This window comes from Oncorhynchus mykiss, chromosome 20 (assembly GCF_013265735.2).
Source record: "Oncorhynchus mykiss isolate Arlee chromosome 20, USDA_OmykA_1.1, whole genome shotgun sequence".
NCBI lineage: Eukaryota > Metazoa > Chordata > Actinopteri > Salmoniformes > Salmonidae > Oncorhynchus > Oncorhynchus mykiss.
The window spans coordinates 27,676,379-27,698,631 of record NC_048584.1 but is presented as its reverse complement, the minus strand read 5'-3'; the positions used below and the strand labels follow the sequence as shown (position 1 = coordinate 27,698,631).

At 41.2% G+C, this 22,253-nt stretch overlaps 1 protein-coding gene and 1 long non-coding RNA gene across 3 annotated transcripts; one reads left to right on the top strand and one right to left on the bottom strand.

Annotated features, from left to right (window-relative positions):
• Window positions 1-7,678: 7,678 nt before the first annotated feature.
• On the top strand, window positions 7,679-14,809 carry LOC110499284. 2 transcript variants are annotated; one of them, XR_005037976.1, is made up of 3 exons: window positions 7,679-7,732; window positions 12,907-12,981; window positions 13,290-14,809. It is a non-coding gene; the product is annotated as an uncharacterized LOC110499284 (long non-coding RNA). The 2 variants fall into 2 exon arrangements; XR_005037975.1 differs by lacking the exon at window positions 7,679-7,732 and adding an exon at window positions 8,571-8,823.
• On the bottom strand, window positions 14,725-22,039 carry LOC110499283 (interferon gamma receptor 1-like). The gene is made up of 7 exons (XM_021576325.2): window positions 21,777-22,039; window positions 19,196-19,316; window positions 18,746-18,918; window positions 17,029-17,189; window positions 16,624-16,792; window positions 16,290-16,411; window positions 14,725-16,019 (listed from the first exon to the last, which is right to left on the bottom strand). The coding sequence occupies exons 1-7, from the start codon at window positions 21,844-21,846 to the stop codon at window positions 15,633-15,635; spliced, it is 1,203 nt and encodes a 400-aa protein (XP_021432000.1). The 5' UTR covers window positions 21,847-22,039; the 3' UTR covers window positions 14,725-15,632.
• Between the last annotated feature and the right edge of the window lie 214 nt (window positions 22,040-22,253).

Genomic DNA, 22,253 nt, shown 5'->3' with positions numbered 1-22,253 from the left:
ACTAATGCATGTTGAATTAGAGATTGATTTGTAACCAGTAATCAATAATAATATATTGAAACTAAAATTACTCAATGCTTAAAGCCTGATGCAAAATTGCTGCTAAACAACTGGACCCTCTCTCATATCTTATCACCCACCCCATGCCATAAACACCCTCCACCCCCTCCTCCCACAGCCACAAGTGTCCCACAGGGCAGAAGCGCCAATCTCTCTCCAGGGTGAGGCAGCCCTCCCTCTACTCAGGGCCCCATTGTCAAGGAACCCACATCCCCTGGCCTTGGGAACTGACTCGCAACAGTTTGCAAGTCTATGTGCTTTGCTCAGAGCCTGCAGATACCTTTGTCTACACCAGGCAGGGGAGCTGATAGCGAAGTTGGAACGTGTCATCATAGGGCACCCCAAGTCTGCAGAGCAGCCACATGGCTCCTGGGCCTCCCAGCCACCATATCCAACAAGGACATTCAAAGCACTGGCCATTCGTTAAACAGAAACTGGGACCCGGTCCCCATGCTCTTCCTGGTCTCATCGCTGTGGCAACAAACAGTAGAGTATGGATTTGTAAAGGCTAGACGCAGCCCTGAAGTACCGTTTCTAAAGGGTCGTTCTTAAGCTCTCCTTAAGCTCTGGCTGAACAAGCCTAAGAGGCTTTTGGTTGGTTGGGGGGTATTGTCCCATTGCATCAATGCAATAATATCTACAGTGCCTTCAGAAAGTATTCATACCCCTTGACATATTCAACACATTTTGTTGTATTACAGCCTGAATTAAAAATGTATTAAATATATTTGTTACCCATCTACACACAATAACCCATAATGATAAAGTGTAAGCATGTTTGTAGACACTTTTGCAAATGTATTGAAATATCTCATTTACATAACCATTCACACCCCTGAGGAAGTACTTTGTAGAAGCACCTTTGGCAGCGATTACAGCTGTGAGTTTTTCTGGGTAAGTCTCTGAGAACTTTCCACACCTAGATTGTGCAACATTCGGCCATTATTATTATCTCTTACAAATTGGTTGCTGATCATTGCTAGACAACCATTTGCAGGTCTTTCCATAGATGTTCAAGTAGATTTAAGTTATAAATGTAACTCAGCCACTCAGGAACATTCACTATCTCTTGGTAAGCAACTCCAGTGTAGATTTGGCATTGTGTTTTAGGTTATTGTCCTGCTGAAAGGTGAATTAATCTCCCAGTGTCTGGTGGAAAGCAGACTGAACCAGGTTTTCCTCTAGGATTTTGCCTGCGCTTAGCTCTTTTTTAATCCTAAATAACTCCCCAGTCCTTAACGATTTGTAAGCATACCCATAACATGATGCAGCCATCCATCTTGATTGGTTGCATCACTGCCTGTTATGGCAACTGCTCGGCCTCCGACCACAAGGCACTACAGAGGGTATTGTGTACGGCCCAGTACATCACTGGGGCAAAGCTTCCTGACATCCAGGCCCTAAAAATTGTCAAAGACTCCAGCCACCCTAGTCATAGACTGTTCTCTCTGTTACCGCAAGGCAAGCAGTACCGGAGCGCCAAGTCTAGGTCCAAGAGACTTCTAAACAGCTTCTACCCCAAGCAATAAGTCTCCTGAACATCTAATCAAATGACTATTTGCATTTTCCCCCACCCCCTTTTACACCTACATATTACCTCAATTACCTCGACTAACCAGTGCCACGGCACAAAGACTCTGACCCTGTATATAGTCTCACTATTGTTATTTTACTGCTGCTTTTTAATTACTTGTTACTTTTATTTCTTATTCTTATTATTTTTTCTTTTTTTTGAACTGCATTGTTGGTTAGGGGCTCGTAAGTAAGCATTTCACTGTAAGGTGAATCTACACCTGTTGTATTCGGCGCATGTGACTAATGCATTTGGATTTGACTATTGTGTTGTATTGGATTTTCCCCAATTATAACACTTTATGTAGACTTTGTTTGCCTTGTTGCAAACAGGATGCATGTTTTGGAATAGTTTTATTCTGTATAGGCTTCCTTCTTTTCAGTGTCAATTAGGTAAGTATTGTGGAGTAACTACAATGTTGTTGTTCCATCCTCAGTTTTCTCCTATCACAGCCATTAAACTCTGTAACTGTTAATGTCACCATTGTCCTCATGGTGAAATCCCTAAACAATTTATTTTCTCTCCAGCAAGTGAGTTAGGAAGGATGCCTGTATCTTTGTAGTGAGTGGGTGTATTGCTGCACCATCCAAAGTGTAATTAATAACTTCACCACACTCAAAGGGATATTTAATGTCTGCTTTTTTTTTGCCTTTTATCTAACAATAGGTGCCCATCTTTCCGAGGAATTGGAAAACCTCCCTGGTCTTTGTGGTTTAATTTACATATGTTTGAAATGTACTGCTCAACTGAGGGATCTTACGGATAATTGTATGTACAGAGATTAGTAGTCATAAATAAAATCATGTTAAACACTATAATTGCACACAGAGTGAGTCCATGAAACTTATTATGTGACTTGTTAAGCAAATCTTTACTCCTGAACTTATTTAGGCTTGCCATAACAAAGGGGTTTGTATTTGTATGTATTATGGATCCACATTAGCTGTTGCCAAGGCAGCAGCTACTCTTCATGGGGTCCAGCGAATTTAAGGCAGTTACACAATTTTAAAAACATTACAATACATGTATTACAGAATTCACAACACACTAAGTGTGTATACTCAGGCCCATACTCCACTACCACATATCTACAACACAAAATCCATGTGTACGTGTGTGTATAGTGCTTATGTTATCATGTGTATGTGTCTGTGCCTATGTTTGTGTTGCTTCACAGTCCCCGCTGTTCCATAAGGTGTATTATATCTATTTTAAAAAATCTGATACTACTGCTTGCATCAGTTACCTGATGTGGAATAGAGTTCCATGCTGTCATGGCTCTATGAATACTTATTGACTCTTGACATATCACCAAATTATGTCCTTTCAGCTTTTAATTTTTTATTAATTTGTTCTATATATAAAAACATATTAATTAAAAATGAAAAGCTGAAATGTGTGTGTGTATATATATTTAATCCATTTTAAATTCAACATGTGGAAAAAGTCAGGGGTTGTGAATACTTTCTGGAGGCACTGTAGACGCACAACATACAATTGCTTCAGAGCAGGTGAAGATGTGACATCTTGACATAAACAATGTATTATTTGAATATCAATTGACAAAACAGTTGGGGCAGGATGGCAGGATCAAGGAAATTTTTAAATTTTGGATTAGTAATTTAATACTTGAAAAGGGGTGTCTACTGCAAGTAAATGGGGAAACGCCATTATCAACAATTATTGATATATAGTGGCAATGACATGAGATATTTGGTCCTATTTGCCACCAAAATACTGATATTGTTCACATATAATTTGATGATATGTCAATAACATAATGGAAATACATATGAAAAGAAAGTTAAGGTCACCATACAGCTAGACCTTTAAAAGAGGGTTGTCTCAGGAATACCTTCCCAGAGAGTGAGCCAACAGTCAAGGCAGGAGACGTAGTCAAGCAGTTAAAGAGTGACATGGGATGAATTGTTTCTGCCTCTGCCTATTTCCCAGCCCCCGGTTGCCACAGTAAATGTCACAATGACCATGGGATCAGTTCAAAGCCCAGCAGGGAAGGTCAATGTAATGTTATGTGTGACATGATATTCAACAATTCCCGTCCTTAGCAACAACACAAGAATGCTGCTGAGCCAAGCGCTCAACAAAAATCTATGAAATTGCATTAATATCAACAATATTTCCATGTCTTTGTGGAGGAATGGAAGGAGAGGTATCAGGATCAAAGGACTGTTGGAGACATTGATGGGTTGAATATGCTGCATGAAAGGGAAGGGTATCCTAAATAATTGTAGATATTACTGAGAAGACTTTATATAGCTACAGGTGTAAAAGTTAATACACTATTTTAATACACTATGAAATTCTAACTTGGAAAAAAAACTTTCCCTATTTGAATGGTAACTCTCCAGGCAAATAACCTAACTTACAGAGGACCACAAGGAAAAATATCAAGTGGTCAATAAACCCAGTTGAGTCGACCAAAATGCAAGAGACTAGAGGGGTATGCACAGGAGTACTGGGACATGTGCTCTCCCTGGTGGAACAGAATGCCTCTGTTCCTGAATCTACTTACTAGGACAAGTGTCTGCCAACACACTGGCCTCGTAGTTCAGATAAGTCTACACTGCCACCAAGTGGTTATTTTTTGCAACCCCTTACGGTCTTTCAAACACTGATGGAACACAATCCCATTGAAAGTTGAGGAAGATTATCTTTTTTATTTTATTTGACCGTTATTTAAGCAGAGAGTCAGATTGAGACCAAGGTCTCTTTTGCAAGGGAGCGTTGCATGTGCCATTATTCATACAAAACAATCAGGTTGTGTTCCCTGTCGTAAAGCACTAAAGCTAGGGCTCCCGGGTGGCGCAGCGGTCTGCAGCACTGCATTGCACTGCTAAAGGTGTCACTACAGATCCTGGTTCGATCACAGGCTGTACCACAACCATCTGTGATTGGGCAGTGGTCCAGTGCCTGATCACAGTTGGTCCAGCGTTGTCCAGGTTTGGCTAAGGTAGGCTGTCATTGTAAATAAGAGTCTTAACTGACTTGCCTAGTTAAATAAAAAAGCTAATGGAAGCAGAAAACATTCATGTCCACATCCAGTGTAGAAAACTAAACTATGTTCTGCTTCATCATCATTATACACACACAAGCATGTAGTTTACACAAATCACATAGATAGTTTCTATGGCGATTGACTGAAGATAATTCTTTTTTTGGGGGGTATCAATGGGCCCTGATTTCTTAGTTTAGGGGTTTGGTCAAAATTGGTAAACATTGTCATCAACCATGTTTATTTTTCATATTACTTTCATATGTGCTTGCACTGTGCACCCAGCAGGCACATGTTTTTGACTGCATACAAAACAACTTGCCGAACAGAGATGGTGGCAATTTGCAGAGCATTTAATTATGAAGTGTCATGCAGAAAGAGACAGGAGCAGGTTGCATTTTATTTATTTATTTATTTATTTATTTATTTTACCTTTATTTAACCAGGCAAGTCAGTTAAGAACAAATTCTTATTTTCAATGACGGCCTGGGAACAGTGGGTTAACTGCCTGTTCAGGGGCAGAACGACAGATTTGTACCTTGTCAGCTCGGGGGTTTGAACTTGCAACCTTCCGGTTACTAGTCCAACGCTCTAACCACTAGGCTACCCTGCCGCATGCATGGCTCCCTCCCATGAGGGGAACAAGACTTTTGGCACCAGTGGAAAGCAGGAGCCATTTATTGCAGTGAGCCAGTGTTGGACAACTCAGTCCTCCCATCTATACCCTTAAAGTCTGTTGTTGTTTAGAGAAAGAATTACATAACATGTACTTTCTTTTCAAGAAATGGCACTCTCTGTGCAGAGCCGTGTTGTAGTGGAAACATTCCCCGGAACAAGTCGCATGTAAGACTCCCCGCTGGGGACCAGGGTTCAATCCCCGTGTCCACTGTTCCTCCCACCTGCCGGTCTCCCCCTCTGATTTCCTTACTGTCTAAATGAAGTGAAAATATCTAAAACATATATCTAAAAAAGTAATGGCACAATTTGAGACATGCTATTATGTAAATCTAACCCACCCCTAAAAGTGAAGTGCGAAAATATACCATCTGCAATGATTGAATCCTGACCTTATTATATTGAAATCACCACAAGGATAAACATTCTGTTTGGTCAAAAGTGATTATGAAGATTGTAGTCACAGACATAGGTAGTGGTACATTGGCAATGATAGCATAGAAAAAAAGAATCTGCATTAGTACAGTATATAAAAAATTACAAATATACAGGAAGTCTCTGGTAGCTTGACTTCAGACAGGAGATATGAAAAAGGGAGGATTCCGTTGCTGTCTATATTGGTTTGAAATTTATAGGCCTTCAACATTGGATTCTCCCATCAGCACTGAGCTGTGGATGATTCCTAGCCTGGTCTCTTCATAGTAAGGTGCACCCATTTCCCTCCCCAGTATGATGTCATATGTCTGGCCAGACCCACACACGGGGTAAGACACAGTCAGCCTCTGCAGATGTTGTACTGTGAAAGAGTCCAAAAAGGCTGGCTTGCTTCCTACAGAGTTGCACTTGATCAGCGTGAGATGTTACACCTCCGAGTTGTTCAGCAGGAGGTGGGCTAGTTTGTGGGCTAGTTTGAACTCTGGCCTGAGGAGGCCGGAAAACGCCATCCATATCAAGCAGTACAACTAAGCCTGACCAGGGTGCCTGAGGGCCAACATCTCCAACAAGGCCCTCACACAGCACAGCAAGCGTGATTAAGACATCTCTGTGTGGGAGAGAAAACAGACCACACAGTCCATTTAGACAGAGAAGCACATCTCAATGAAGTCAGGCCAAGATGGTGGCTCTGATCCCTTTATGAAATGGATCCTGTTCCCCAGCCAGAGACTGAGGAAATCTTCGGACCAAACTAAACAGCTTTTGGACGATGAAGAGAGAATGCCCAATCACGGACTGTCTTTATTATCTGTTTGTAGCTCTGTCCAGGCTGAGCTGCTCCGTGGGCTGTTTAAGGCTGTCCTGACCAGCTGGAATGGAGGATATTGGCTCAGGAGCCTTGTTAGCACAGGGTCACATCTGTAAACAACAGAATGAACAGTAAATAGAAACAGTTCATCCTGGTCCTCACTCAAAGATGACTCCCACAGTACATCTAGCAAGTCATTAGATGTCTAACATGATTTTAATCTATATACTTGGAGCATTCCTGTGTCTTTCCACATTGGTTTGTATTTTCAGGCCAATGTGTGTGATTAAGTGACATATTGGCAGATATTAGTCTCATACTTCCTGTAATTGCATGATTGTTTGGAGGTGTTATGCAAAAACACGAGGGCCTTGGATGGAAAAACAGATAGGTTAAGTGTTTTTAGAGACAAGCTATTGCTTAGCAGTTCATTTCTAGTATGTTTCAGGGATTCTGAGAACATCTGTTAAAGATGTGAGATGTGTGCCAGTAACTAGTTTGAGTGTTTGTTGGTTGTGATCACTGATCAGGAACACAGGACACATCCAGCTGTGGTCTATTAACTCCCTCCCTGAGAGATGAGTGTGTCCCTTTGTTTCAACTCGGAAGGGTCATTGGATACTATGTGCAGTTCCTTATTGAATCACATTCATGTGCCCGCGTGGAGACACACACACTTGCTGTTTAATAGTGCTGGCCACTCTACCATAAAGGCCTGATTGGTGGAGTGCTGCAGAGATGGTTGTCCTTCTGGAAGGTGACCATTAGGTTCTTTTTCACCTTCCTCCTCCCCCGATTGCTCAGTTTGGCCGGGCAGCTCTAGGAAGAGTCTAGGTGGTTCCAAACTTCTTCCATTTAAGAATGCTGGAGGCCACTGTGTTCTTGGTGACCTTCAAAGCGGCAGAATTGTTTTTGTACTCTTCTCTATATCTGTGCTTCTACACAATCCTGTCTGGGAGCTCTACGGACAATCGCGTCAACCTCATGGCTTGGTTTTTGCTCTTGACATGCACTGTCAACTCTGGGACGTTTATATAGACTTTCCAAATCATGTTCAATCAATTGAATTTACCACAGGTGGACTCCAATCAGCTCAAGGATGATCAATGGAAACAGGGTGCACCTGAGGACTCTCATAGCAAAGGGTTGGAATACTTATGTAAACAAGGTATTTCCGTTTTTTAAACAATTGTTATATAATTTCTAAAATTGTTTTTGCTTTGTCATTGTGGTAGTGTGTGTATGTTGATGGGGAAAACAATCTGTATTTAATTTTGCCAACCAAAGTGCCTAACAGCAGTAGCTGCTTATGAAAATGAGCTAGGTAACCAACGACTGTAGTTACGTGTACAACGCAAGTTACCTTCCTTTCAAGTAGAAAGAAAACCAGCATAGGCTAGTATAATGACTTGTGACCTTTTATTGTTGAGAGTACATTGAGTTAGTTAACGTTAGCACGTGTTTTGTGTAACATAACTCGTACATCGCCTTAGTCCATACAAGTGCCCTTATTTTAGCGCACCAAAAACGTAATACTTCCAGATCAACACCATTGTAAAGCACAATTTCTCCCCTTTCCAACAGAATCAATTACATTACCTAAACGCTGCCCGTTTCTGCATAATTCAAGCAGGAAATTAGCCCCGTCGGGTCTTTAAAAAAAAAAATAAATGTTTTTAAATGGCGGGTGGGGAAGCGAAACTAATGTGTGATAGTGAAATTGAGAGATGTGTGGGGAAATAGTTTTTTTTTCACTCGATCTGTCCAACTTATCGCCTCTAAAATGTAAATAAAACACTATAAAGAGTTTGTGTGATTAGATACCTATTTGAAGGTTTGTGTCGAATTTGAATTGGGTTTTTAGGGCGGTGCTAAAGTGATCTTAGAAGTAAACAGCGGCTTTGAGAATGATGATCACATGCAATGATGACGAAAAAAATTACTAGGTATCCCCCTTACCCTCGTCACTGTCCATTTCTTATTTTTAAAGGATGATAGAAGTGCTACATCTGGTGGAAAGAGATTGTAAAACAGAAATAGTTGCTTTATACGTGCTGTACGTTACGACACGTCAAGATGTAACGGAGGGTCTGTTTTTTCAACTTTTCTCCAATACTATTGGATTAATACTAGAGCCATTACCATGTCGATCAACGCTTGAATAGAAACCTAGTTCACACCCCCGATTTTGACGTCAACACAGTCCCACTTGGTAGCCTCGTTTGAATGTTGCGGTTGCGCACATTTGTACGGAATGGGGTGAGTTTACGTTAGTGACATGCAAGCTAATGTTAGCCCACCAGTGCCGGGATACAGCTAGCTAACTTAACTATTGTCTGGTGGGCGCATCTAGTTAACCTCAGATTTGACCTAAACAAAATAGTTAAAAAGGCTATAATATCTAATTTCTAGGTTACTTTGCAATGAGTTTGCATCGAGAAATGTGGATGTTTTTCCTACCCTGCTAAGTGATGACGTCAAAGGTTGCGACAGGAAGTGTAGTTCTGTATGATAGCCACATTAGCGGCTGATTAGCGCTTCATTACAGGCAAAACGTAATGCAAGGGTAAACCTACATGAAACATAGACCTTCCATAAAGTAGTTCTAAAACTCCCCACGGAAAATGTATCTTGGAAAAACAATTGGAATAATTTCCGGGTTTTACCGGTCGTTGTATAGGTATTATGACTCGAACTGTGGAACTCAATTCGACAAGGGTTGTTGACGTCAACTGCATGCGTTCAATGGAGAGACTCATATCATGAATAGGCATCCTCGAGACAACTCCAATGTAAAGTGTTTTTTCTCAAAGTTGCCGGGATGTCACGTGTCCTACTTATATCAGTGCACTCGTAACAACTTAAGCATTACGAACATTTTATTATATCAAATAAACCTCACGTAGCAAATAAGCCATTAATGTTTGTTGTTGACCAAATTCGACACTCTCACTGACCTCCCATACAACGAAAAAACGTCACCTGCTGGAGGGAAAATATTTTCCGCCGAGTTGGGTCTCTATTTTCTTCTCCGTCTACACCCATTGCATTTGCTAGGTGCGCTTGAGCTACACATTGAGCAAATCCGCTGTCAGACCGAACAAACCAAAGTACCATAAATATATCAATTTCACAAATGCCGCGTTCAAAACAACTCGGAACTGGGTACTCGGAAATCTCCGAATTCTGTGCGTTCAAAACAACTGGGACCAAGGGGAAAAACGAGCTTCGATTGGGGGAAAAAAGTCGTTTTGAACGGTCATCCAACTTGGAATTCCAACTCGGAACTCGGGCATCTTTCTAAAGCTCAGACTTTCTGTCCTGAATATTACTGACGTCATGATTTGATTTCGTATTTTTCGGAGTTCCCAGTTGTTGTGAACGCAGCATCAGTCAAAGCGTGGCCTTTTGGGATAAGTAGTTCCCAAGTCCCGACGTCAGGAAAATCATTATTTCCCCAAACCCCTTTTCAGTCCTGTAAGCGGTGTTCAGCGGTGGTTGCTACCGGGGAGTGACGTCAGTGATAAGTTATTTTTCACCAAGACATTTCCAGTTCCCAGTTTATGATTTGTAGCCCTATCAGCAGCACTGATTTGTTCTAGGCCTAATGTGTTTTTGACAGTCCAGACGAAATTATGATTTTTACCATCTTTTACAAAAAGGAAGATCGCACTTCTGACTCCAGGGTAATTGGTCAAAGCGTGAAATACTCGTTCTTAAAACTATTCTTGTTTGCATATGATTTTGTAAACCTTCAACATCAATTTAAAGCTGCAATGTATAACTTTTTGGGCGACCCAATCAAATGTACATAGAAATGTGAGTTATAGACCAGTCATTGAAAGCAAGTCTAAGAAGCGGTAGATCCGTTCTATGTGCGCTATTTATATGCTTCTCATTCTTAAGTAGATTTTTATCACCTTTTACTTTTGTACACCAGCTTCAAACGGCTGAAAATACAATATTTTTGGCTAATGAAAATATATTTTACAGTGGTTTAGATGGTTCAATGATTTTCTACACTATAAATTGCTTGTGTTGTCACATCAACTGAAATTAGGCGAACTTAGAATTTTTGCATCTATGAAATGGTGGAGTGATTAGAACGGCACACAGTAAGTTGTATCTTTTGTAGTTGTAAAATCATTTTTGGGTGATATGAAGGTAGACTTCCTAAGCTTTCCAAAACTGTATTGCAAGCAAGGATTATTAACAGTTAACAGAGCATTGGAACTGTTGTACACATTGGCCACACTGTGGTACATGGTTTGAATGAGAACCAAAGAGGTCTGGATATGGCCCCTTAGGAGGAATGGAAGAGTCTGGGTCTGGTCTGCATGGTCTTGGCAGTCTGGGAGGATTTCTATTTCTCTATTGGGGCTCAACTGCTTGCAAAACAAAGCGCTGGTTCTATAGGGAGACCAAAACAAAGCTCTGGTTCTATAGGGAGACCAAAACAAAGCTCTGGTTCTATAGGGAGACCAAAACAAAGCTCTGGCTCTATTGGGAGACCAAAACAAAGCTCTGGCTCTATTGGGAGACCAAAACAAAGCTCTGGCTCTATAGGGAGACCAAAACAAAGCTCTGGTTCTATAGGGAGACCAAAACAAATCTCTGGCTCTATAGGGAGACAAAAACAAATCTCTGGCTCTATAGGGAGACCAAAACAAATCTCTGGCTCTATAGGGAGACCAAAACAAATCTCTGGCTCTATAGGGAGACCAAAACAAATCTCTGGCTCTATGGGGAGACCAAAACAAATCTCTGGCTCTATAGGGAGACCAAAACAAAGCTCTGGTTCTATAGGGAGACCAAAACAAAGCGCTGGTTCTATAGGGAGACCAAAACAAAGCTCTGGTTCTATAGGGAGACCAAAACAAAGCGCTGGTTCTATAGGGAGACCAAAACAAATCTCTGGCTCTATGGGGAGACCAAAACAAATCTCTGGCTCTATGGGGAGACCTGTGACAGATAGGAAGACCCTCTTGATTTGTTTTGTAACTGAACCAGTCATGAGGGTGTCTTCATCAAAAACAGAAACACTATTAAGTTGATTGGCTGTTAAATTGAAATTTGACCTCCAGACATTTTGAACAAAGGCTAATTTGAACAAACTATGAATTGTATCACCCTTTTTATCAAGCCAATGCATATAAATAACAGCCTTTGTGTAATCCTGTCCATAATGACATTTTTGTTCTGCACTATTAAACAGCAAGTGTGTTTGTGTCCGCGGGCACGTGAATGTGATTCCAGAAGGAACTGCACATAGTATCCAATGCCCCTCCCGAGTTGAAGCAAAGGGACACACTCATCTCTCAGGGAGGGAGTTAGTAGACCACAGCTGGATGTGTCCTGCGTTCCTGATCAGTGATCACAACCAACAAACACTCAAACTAGTTACTGGCACACATCTCACATCTTTAATAGATGTTCTCAGAATCCCTGGAACATACTAGAAATATACTTCTAAGCAATAGCTTGTCTATAAACACACTGCTAAATCATCTGTTTTTCCATCCAAGGCCCTCTTGTGGTTTTGCATAACACCTCCAAACAATCAGGCAATTACAGCAGGTATGAGGCTAAATGTCTGCCAATATGTCACTTAAAAGGATCCAACCCTGTTTTTCAATTTTTTCCTAAAATGACATACCCAAATCTAACTGCCTGTAGCTCAGGACCTGAAGCAAGGATATGCACATTCGTGATACTATTTGAAAGGAAACGTTTTGAAGTTTGTGGACATTTTAAATGAATGTAGGAGAATACAGCACATTAGATCTGGTAAAACATAATACAAAGAAAAAAACATGCATATTTTTATTTGTACCACCTTCGAAATGCAAGAGAGGCTATAACGTAATATTCCAGCCAAGGCGCAATTTAGATTTGGGCCACTAGATGGCAACAGTGTATGTGCAACGTTTTGGACTGATCCAATGAACCAGTGCATATATGTTGAAAATGTTGTATCAAGACTTCCCAAATGTACCTAATTGGTTTATTAGGTACATTTGTAGGACTGTTACGCACGCCTACAAAAATTGCAAACATACAGTTTGTAAAAACAAAAATCATATCGCATCCCCAGTTACTAAACTCGTGATAGAGCGTCGGCAACCACATTTGCCGAGCCCTTCACATAGGCTATCTGTACATTATATCCTTGTACAATCAGAGCCCACCGCATAAGGCGGCGGTTCTGATTGTACATTTGTTTCAAGAACACCAATGGATTATGGTCCGTGAAGACCATTACAGGCAAGGCACTGGAGCCCACATATACCTCAAAGAACTGTAAGGCAGGCAATAAAGCCAGTGTCTCTTGTTCAATTGTAGAATACCTTGACTGACACGAGTTGAACTTACGGGAGAAGAAACAGACGGGCCGATACACTCCGTCTTCATCTTCCTGTAAGAGAACCGCACCCACCCCCACTATACTAGCATCTACCTCTAACTTAAAAGGTTTGTCAAAGTTGGGGGACGGCAAGCACTGGGGCACTACAAAGTAGCGCTTTAGCGGACTCAAAAGCATAGTTAAAGTCCTACACGTTGGCCTAAAAAAAAAAAAAAATGTGGAAAGACATAGGAATGCGCCAAGTATATAGATTAAAATCATGTTAGACCTCTAATGACTTGCTAGATGTATTGTGGGAGTCATCTTTGAGTGAGGACCAGGATGAACTGTTTATATTTACTGTTCATTCTGTTGTTTACAGATGTGACCCTGTCCTAACAAGGCTCCTGAGCCAATATCCTCCATTCCAGCTGGTCAGGACAGCCTTAAACAGCCCATGGAGCAGCTCAGCCTGGACAGAGTGACAAACATAAAAAAGACTGTGATTGGACGTTCTCTCTTCGTCATCCAAAAGCTGCTTACTTAGGTCCGAAGATTTCCTCAGTCTCTGGCTGGGGAACAGGATCCATTTCATAAAGGGATCAGAGGCACCATCTTGGCCTGACTTCATTGAGATGTGCTTCTCTGTTTAAACGGACTGTGGTCTGTTTCTCTCTCTCTTGGTCAGGCTGTTGTACTGCTTGATATGGATGGAAGTTTCCAGCCTCCTCAGGTCAGAGTTCAAACTAGCCCACGTGACTGACCACAGCCTGTTATACTGTGCAGGTGTCCATGATCTGGTGGCCTGTGGCGTCATCAGCCCAAGAGTGTACCTGTAAGGACCACTCATTCTCTTTGCTGCACCAAGCAGACAGCTCCAGCTTGGTGCAAATAAGATGCCTGACCATCTGGTACATGTCCCAACTCAACATGGCCCTCCTGCTGAACAACTCGGAGGTGTGGCACATCATGCTGTTTAAGTGCAACTCTGTAGGAAGCAGGCCAGCATTCTTGGACTCTTTTGCAATGCAGAATCTGCAGAGGCTGACTGTGTTGTACCCCTTGTGGTAGTCTGACCAGACACATGACATCATACTGGGGAGGGACATGGGTGCACCTTACTATGAAGAGACCAGGCTAGGAATCATCCACAGCTCAGTGCTGCTGGGAGAATCCAATGTGAACAACAAAGATAGACAACAACGGAATCCTCTCGTCTAGAGTGAAACTACCAGATACTTTTCTATATTAATGCAGATTCCTTTTTTCTATGTTAACATTGCCAATGTACCACTACCTATGCCTGTGACTGCAATCTTCATGGTCATTTCAATATAGTAAGGTCACGATTCAATCATGTATTTTCACACTTCACTTTTAGAAGTGGGTTTGATTTGCACAGCAGCATGTCTCAAATGGTGCCATTACCTTTTGTTTCAAATATATATTTGAGGTATTTTAACTTAATTTAGACAGTAAGGAAATCAGAGGGGGAGACAGGCAGGTGGGAGGAACAGTGGGAAGGGTGGACACTGGGACTGAACCCTGGTCTCCGATGGGGAGTGTTGTATGCGACTTGTGCAAACACACATCCGACAGTTTGTACTTATTTAGTAATACTTTTCGAGGAAGCATTTCAATAACAGCAGTTAGGCTCTTTCCTTTTAATTAAAGGTCTGCTTCAATATTCATCAACACAATACCTGTTGTTTGGCTTTGCTGAAATATCTACTTCCTTTACGGTATAATTTAATTGACATGAAATTGAATTTCATTGACAAATGTCCTTCAGTCTACCCTGCAAGGATAACAATTTGTTTGCTCTTTCAAATCTGCATTTATTAACATAGTAATTACAATAATCCATTGAATTAGCTTTGATTGTATATTATGCAAAGAAAATACAAAAAAATGAAGACAAGGGAAATTATTGGGGAAAGATGATTTAAAACAAATACAACAGAATTAGTTTGCACAGACTTTTTTTATATATAATTTTAGCTGTATGAAAAGTATAGCGTCAAAATTGTACACAATTAAAAACTAAATAATTAGGTATAGGGCAAACAGCAAGGCACTGATAACAACATTCATTATTATCACCACATCAATCCAATTGCATTGGTATAACTTGGTCATCTGAAATTAATAGGACCTAATAATACATTTTGAAACATTGTACATGTATGACAGTTGTGTAAAAAGTGCAAATAGAACTAATATACACAGCACAAGACAATAACCTAATGAATATCATTCATTCTGCTCTTGCAACCCTTATTCTCTTGCTACCTTAGAAAACAGTCATGTCACTCAAGTAGGCACAGTAAAAGAATGGACAAGAGGAACACTTTTTAATTTTTTTTTTTTTTACAAATATGCTGTCGGAAATGTATTAATTCGGTCTAATGAAATTCAACATTACAATGGGGCAGTTCCCAGCATTCAAGACCACTTGGTTTTCACTATCCCTGGTTCACCTGAGTAAGCAACAGTCCCAGGTTACCCCTCTGATTATCCTCTCCATCTCCACCATAGGCTGCCCATTTAAATGGTTAAAGGAACAGGAAAAGTATTGGTAGGACTCCAGGCTGTAGGCCTAGAACAACCAATCAAAGACTAAACTGAATACCCTGCTCTACCCCAAACAGATTCAGGTGTGGTTAAGTAGATGCACGAGCTGAGCATATGTAAATAAATCACCATACTTTCTCTTGAGAGAAACTCAGATCTTGTATCCTGTAACAATGTCCCCAGGACTCATCTCCTCTATCACAGGAATAATCACAGGTCTATGGGGGCAGTCATAGTCCGACAGCTCAGATAAGTCACTCTTCACCTCCAGTCCCAACTCTCTCGTTACCTGCAGTGAAGAGCCTGACCCCTCGTTAGGCAACATGACCTCCCCACCGCTCCACTCCTGGTCCTTCAGTCCAATGGGGAGGCGGAGGACCTCTTCCTGGGGGGTACTGATGACTGTGAGGGTCTCATCTGGCAAAGATTCCATGGGGGTCTGCAGCAGGGGGGAGCCACCTGTTTGTAACTCACTCAGAATGTCTCTTTCAGGCTGCATAAGGGACTCACCTGAACTCATATGTGTCAGCACGGAAGCCTACCAGAGAAGGAGAATATGCAACATTCAGTCAAACATTCTGTGGGTGAAATATGTTTTTAAATTTGCTATTGTTTTGACAGTGTTTACAGGTAGTAGCATATCAATAGTTTGATAACTCCAATAGGAACATGACACTCCTCATTTCTACAATGTACCACCAAGTGCTCTCCTGAAACTCTCTGCATGACTATAATCTAGTCTATATGTAGTAGCTTTATGACTAAATCCACTGCAGTGCAGGCCAAACAGTTGAAAGGCTGAACACACCAAAATCTTTGGTTGAGGGAATGAGCCGCTTGTCAGTTTCCTGTATATCAGCCACACGATGAACGCAATCACCACCATGGCAACGATAGGGATCACAATGTAGAGGGCAGTGTAGCTAGGACCTACAGGGAACAAGTCCAGCAGTTAGACGGACAGTCAAACTGATTTCACATTCAAAACTGTAGTATTCTAATTGAGCATTTGCTGCTAAAATCAGCCATAATATGACAATACAGACAAATATAACTTTCAAAGGACGTATCAGATATTAGCAGATGTGGTTTAGAGCTAATATGACTGACGTATCCATCATGTGAGAAATTTAGAGTCTTACCAGAATCCCCATGCTTCCCCTCAATGCATATGTTCTGGTGAGCTGAGACATGAACATTGTTCATTTTTCCTTTCATCTTGACGCAGTGCCTATCCATCTTTCCATCGACTGGTATTTCAGCCTCACACACATGGTGTTGCTTGTAGGAGCAGGTAAAACTATGCTCTTTCTGGGGAAATAAAAAAATGAATATATTTAGCCTATGTTCCAAAAAAAACTGTTTTATATAATGTTCATAAAAATATAGGAAATGTGTTCCCTTTTTAAAAATAAAGCTTCTTTGCTTGCAAGTGAAAACTATTTGCAGCGGGTATACACATGAGAAAAATCTAAATTTCTACAAAGGTGGTTCCCAGAAACCATCATATAGTAATTCCTAAGTCATGAATTTCCAGCAGTTCTCACCAACGGATCTTCTGCGACAACCATGTAATGAAATTCCTTATGATCCGGTCTTTCATTTTTGATGATGGCATATTTGTAGATGTGAAATGGGTGAATGAATTGAACTTTGATAATTTGATCAGATACAGCAGAGATGTTGACAGGTGGGAAATCCAATGAGCCTAAAAAAAACACACAAAAGACCATTACTTTGTGAAAAAATCTGAGGTCAGAAAATATGTTCAAAATCTCCCGGCTCTGAGCATTGTGTGGTCAGATCAACAAAGAAATGCTACATGTGCTGCAGTGCATACAGTGTACTTACAAACCCTTTCAAGATACTACCCCAATTCAATCACTACATACTGTATAACATTGTTCCCATAATTCACCTTTTGGTTAGCTCAGTATTTATTTCACCTTTATTTAACCAGGTAGACTAGTTGAGAACAAGTTCTCATTTACAACTGCGACCTGGCCAAGATAAAGCATAGCAGTGTGAACAGACAACAACACAGAGTTACACATGGAGTAAACAGTAAACAAGTCAATAACACAGTACAAAAAAATAATAAAGAAAGAAAAGATTTTATATACATTGTGTGCAGAGAGATAGAGATACTAGTGTGCAAAAGAGCAGAAAAGTAAATAAATAAAAACAGTATGGGGATGAGGTAGGTAAATTGGGTGGGCTATTTACCGATGAACTATGTACAGCTGCAGCGATCGGTTAGCTGCTCAGATAGCAGATGTTTAAAGTTGGTGAGGGAGATAAAAGTCTCCAACTTCAATGATTTTTGCAATTCAGTCCTGTCACAGGCAGCAGAGAACTGGAAGGAAAGGCGGCCAAATGAGGTGATGGTTTTAGGGATGATCAGTGAGATACAACTGCTGGAGCGCGTGCTACGGGTGGGTGTTGCCATTGTGACCAGTGAACTGAGATAAGGCGGAGCTTTACCTAGTATGAACTTGTAGATGACCTGGAGCCATCTGGCGACGAATATGTAGCGAGGGCCAGCCGACTAGAGCATACAGGTTGCAGTGGTGGGTGGTATAAGGTGCTTTAGTAACAAAACGGATGGCACTGTGATAAACTGCATCCAGTTTGCTGAGTAGAGTATTGGAAGCTATTTTGTAGATAACATCGCCGAAGTCGAGGATCGGTAGGATAGTCAGTTTTACTAGGGTAAGTTTGGCGGTGTGAGTGAAGGAGGCTTTGTTGCGAAATAGAAAGACGATTCTAGATTTGATTTTGGATTGGAGATGTTTGATATGAGTCTGGAAGGAGAGTTTACAGTCTAACCAGACACCTAGGTACTTATAGATGTCCACATATTCTATGTCGGAACCATCCAGGGTGGTGATGCTAGTCGGGCGTGTGGGTGCAGGCAGCGAACGGTTGAAAAGCATGCATTTGATTTTACTAGCGTTTAAGACCAGTTGGAGGCCACGGAAGGAGTGTTGTATGGCATTGAAGCTCGTTTGGAGGTTAGATAGCACAGTGTCCAAGGAAGGGCCAGAAGTATACAGAATCGCCCGCAGCAAGAGCAACATCATTGATATATACAGAGAAAAGAGTCGGCCCGAGAATTGAACCCTGTGGCACCCCCATAGAGACTGCCAGAGGACCGGACAACATGCCCTCCGATTTGACACACTGAACTCTGTCTGCAAAGTAGTTGGTGAACCAGGCAAGGCAGTCATTAGAAAAACCGAGGCTACTAGTGTGAGAACTTACAATGTACCACCACGTCTGAATACACTGTATCATCGTAGGTGAATGAAATTTCGGGAGAATTGGTATTCTGTCCAACAGCAGTCAATATGAAACGGTAGCCCTCTTCTATTACTTTGGTAAATGAGGAGACATCGCAGTGGTAGAGGGAAGTGTTTGAACAAACCAAGGCAGCACTGAAAGATAGAGGAAAACAATTTTTGTGGGTTAGTGGCAACCTCTGATTTGGACTAAAATGTTAGTTCACAATTACAATGGAAAAGCTGACAAAGAACTGTTGACAGGACTTTACATTTGTATGGGTCTGACAGTGCATTTCAATTTTCCAATTTCTACTTGAAATTGTGGCAAGAAAGACTTAAATAATATTCACTGGCTATTTAACCTACATTGGATAACATAGGCCCTATTTGGTGAGAGATTAAGAAACCTCTTAGGTGCTGCAGCACCTACCCAGAATATTTTCTTGTCATTTCCACATTGAACTGTGGCTGCAGAGATGGTTCACTGTAGTTCCAATAGATCACATTGTGAAAATTGTGGCAGATGAGGCTCACGTTGACGGGAGGAGGAACTGTAGGATAAAATAGTAGAAAGTCAGTCAGAACCAGTTTCTAAAACTGTGCTATAATTAAGCAATAAGGCACAAGGGGGTGTGGTATATGGCCATTATACCACTGCTAAGGGCTGTTCTTAGGCACGATGCATCACGGAGTGCCTGGATCCAGCCATTAGCCTTGCTATATTGGCCATATACTGGTAAGTTGGTGGTTGAAGATATCCCTCTAGTGGTGTGGGGGCTGTGCTTTGGCAAAGTGGTTGGGGTTATATCCTGCCTGTTAGGCCCTGTCCGGGGGTATCGTTGGATGGGGCCACAGTGTTTCCCGACCCCTCCTGTCTTAGCGTCCAGTATTTATGCGTCGGGGGGCTATGGTCAGTCTGTTATATCTGGAGTATTTCTCCTGTCTTATCTGGTGTCCTGTGTGAATTTAAGTATTCTCTGTCTCTCTCTCTCTCTCTCTGGACCTGAGCCCTAGGACCATGCCTCAGGACTACCTGGCCTGATGACTCCTTGCTGTCAACTCTCTAGAGACAGCAGGAGCGGTAGAGATACTCTGAATGTGATCGGCTACGAAAAGCCAACTGACATTTACTGCTAAGGCTTCTTAACAGCTTCTACCCCCAAGCCATAAGGCTGTTGAACAATTAATCAAATGGCCACCGGACTATTACATTTACCCCCCCCCCTCCCTTCCATTTGTTTTGTACACTGCTGCTACATGTACAAATTACCTCTAACCTGTACCTCCACACACTGACTCGGTACCGGTATCCCCTGTATATAGCCTCGTTGTTGTTATGCTATTGTGTTACTTTTTATAATTCTTTGCTTTAGTTTATTTGGTAAATATTTTCTTAACTCTTCTGTTGGTTAAGGGCTTGTAAGTAAGCATTTCACGATAAGGTCTACACTTGTATTCGGCGTATGTGACAAATAAAGTTTGATTTGAATGTCTGTTTATGTGAATAAACAAGCAATGAATAGTGTAGAGAATATTGTACCATCTAAATTTCTGTGAAATATATTTTCAATAACCAAAAATATTGTATTTTCAGCTGTTTGAAACTGTGTACAAAACCAGAAGAAAAATATGTAAAAAATACATGTAAGAACGAGAAACAAAGAAATAGAGCACATCTACCACTTTTTAGATGTGTATTTTACCTTTATTTAACTAGGAAAGTCCGTTAAGAACAAATTCTTATTTACAATGACAGCCTAGGAACAGTGGGTTAATTAAACTGCCTTGTTCAGGGGCAGAACGACAGATTTTTACCTTGTCAGCTCGAGGATTCAAACTAGAAACCTTTCAGGTTACTGGCCCAATGCTCTAACCACTAGGCTACCTGCCGCCCCCATATGCTTTCTATAACTCACATTTCTACGTGCAGCTTTAAGTTCACTGGGATATATTCAAGATATGGGCTGCATTGTGTGCAAGTTAAACAACCTGATAAATCTCCAGCACAACATATGGTATAGTAAGTGATTGCAGGGAAGATAACATCTCACTTGCAGTAGAAGCCTGGCACTATTAGCTGAGGAAGGTGAAAATATCAGCCTGTATGAAGTCAGAAAGGAACTGGTCTCATTGTCAGGGGATAATTGGATGTTGGATATAACAAAATGTTCATTAATTACAGAAGAATTACTCATGTTTCAGTGGGCCATTATGTATGGTATGTAGTGCACGTACAAACGATTGAACATTTCCTCACATAGCATCTGTGCTGTTTTGGGGAAATACACTTCCGGATTTAGTTTCACAACATAAATGTTACTTTAGAGTGGAGAAAGGCAATATCCTCTGTTCTGTGGAGCACAACACACTAGACTAGACCACTCCATAAAAAACACTGAGGGTACAGTAATAACCCACACATGAAGTTAGACGTGTCAGATCACAGAGGTGTCAGACCACAGAGAGGTCTACTGTAACTGTATGTTTTTCTCTGTGGTGTAAGTGTGAAATCTACAGTGAATTTCCCACGGAGGTTGAAGGAACAAAAAACTTGACTTAGGCTACTGGCATACAAACATAATGCAAAACCAACTGACAATAAACAGTGCTCACCACTTATTGCGAACTAGCACCTTATTTATTGACAACAACTGACTACTTTAAGGATAACTGTTTGTGTATCAGTCTGAATAAAAGAAAACACATGGACTGACAATATTGTAGCGAAGGTTCGACCGGGACTCGAACGCAGGTCCAGCGACTGTCAACCCAACACCTTAGCAGTTACGCCAAGAGATCCTCGAACATATTTTCATACTAAGCATACTTTTGGAATAGCAATATAAATTCCAAGAACATTAGCATATTGTACAGTGGCCTATAGCCTGCATTATGTTGTCGAAAAAACTAAGCATGAATACTGTATTAAATACTTACAGTAACATCAGCTCCAAGTGATTAATCACAAAGCAACATTTATAGCCAACTATTTTAGGGCAAGAATTACTTACCGTAAGAGTCGACATGACGTTGACATAAAACGAATATCAGGGAAATGTGGGCTAATCCTATCCCGACCATGTTTTATTTTGTCGAGTCTATAGGCCTATGTAAAACTATATGAAACGTATTTGAATGTCTATATGAATAAGCTATTGTTATTTTAGATGACTTGAGAGCCTTTTGTCTGTCTAAATAAATTGAGGCATTTCCGGTACAGCCAAACCTCAGGACGTTGCTCCAATCGGCAGGCTACACCGTACACAACTTCCAATGAAATGTTAGACCCGCCTGCTACAAACGTTTACTGGCAGTAGGAAAACTCCCGTGCAGTGATATTATGTCGCCTTGAAGTTTCCACATCTCGGATCAGCTTCCTCTCCCGGAAACCAAACCTTAACTCAGGGAACCAGCGCAGAACGACTGCACCCTCTCATTGCAGACGAAGTTCCAGGCCGACCCGCGGTACTACAGGCATTGTTTGCAGT

Coding starts and splice junctions, on each gene's coding strand:
- LOC110499283 (XM_021576325.2), bottom strand. CDS start 21,846: ATGGTCGGGATAGGATTAGCCCACATTTCCCTGATATTCGTTTTATGT. Junction 18,919..19,195: donor ATGACAAGAAAATATTCTGG/GTAGGTGCTGCA, acceptor TCTATCTTTCAG/TGCTGCCTTGGTTTGTTCAA. Junction 16,020..16,289: donor TCCCTCAACCAAAGATTTTG/GTGTGTTCAGCC, acceptor CTTCTCTGGTAG/GCTTCCGTGCTGACACATAT.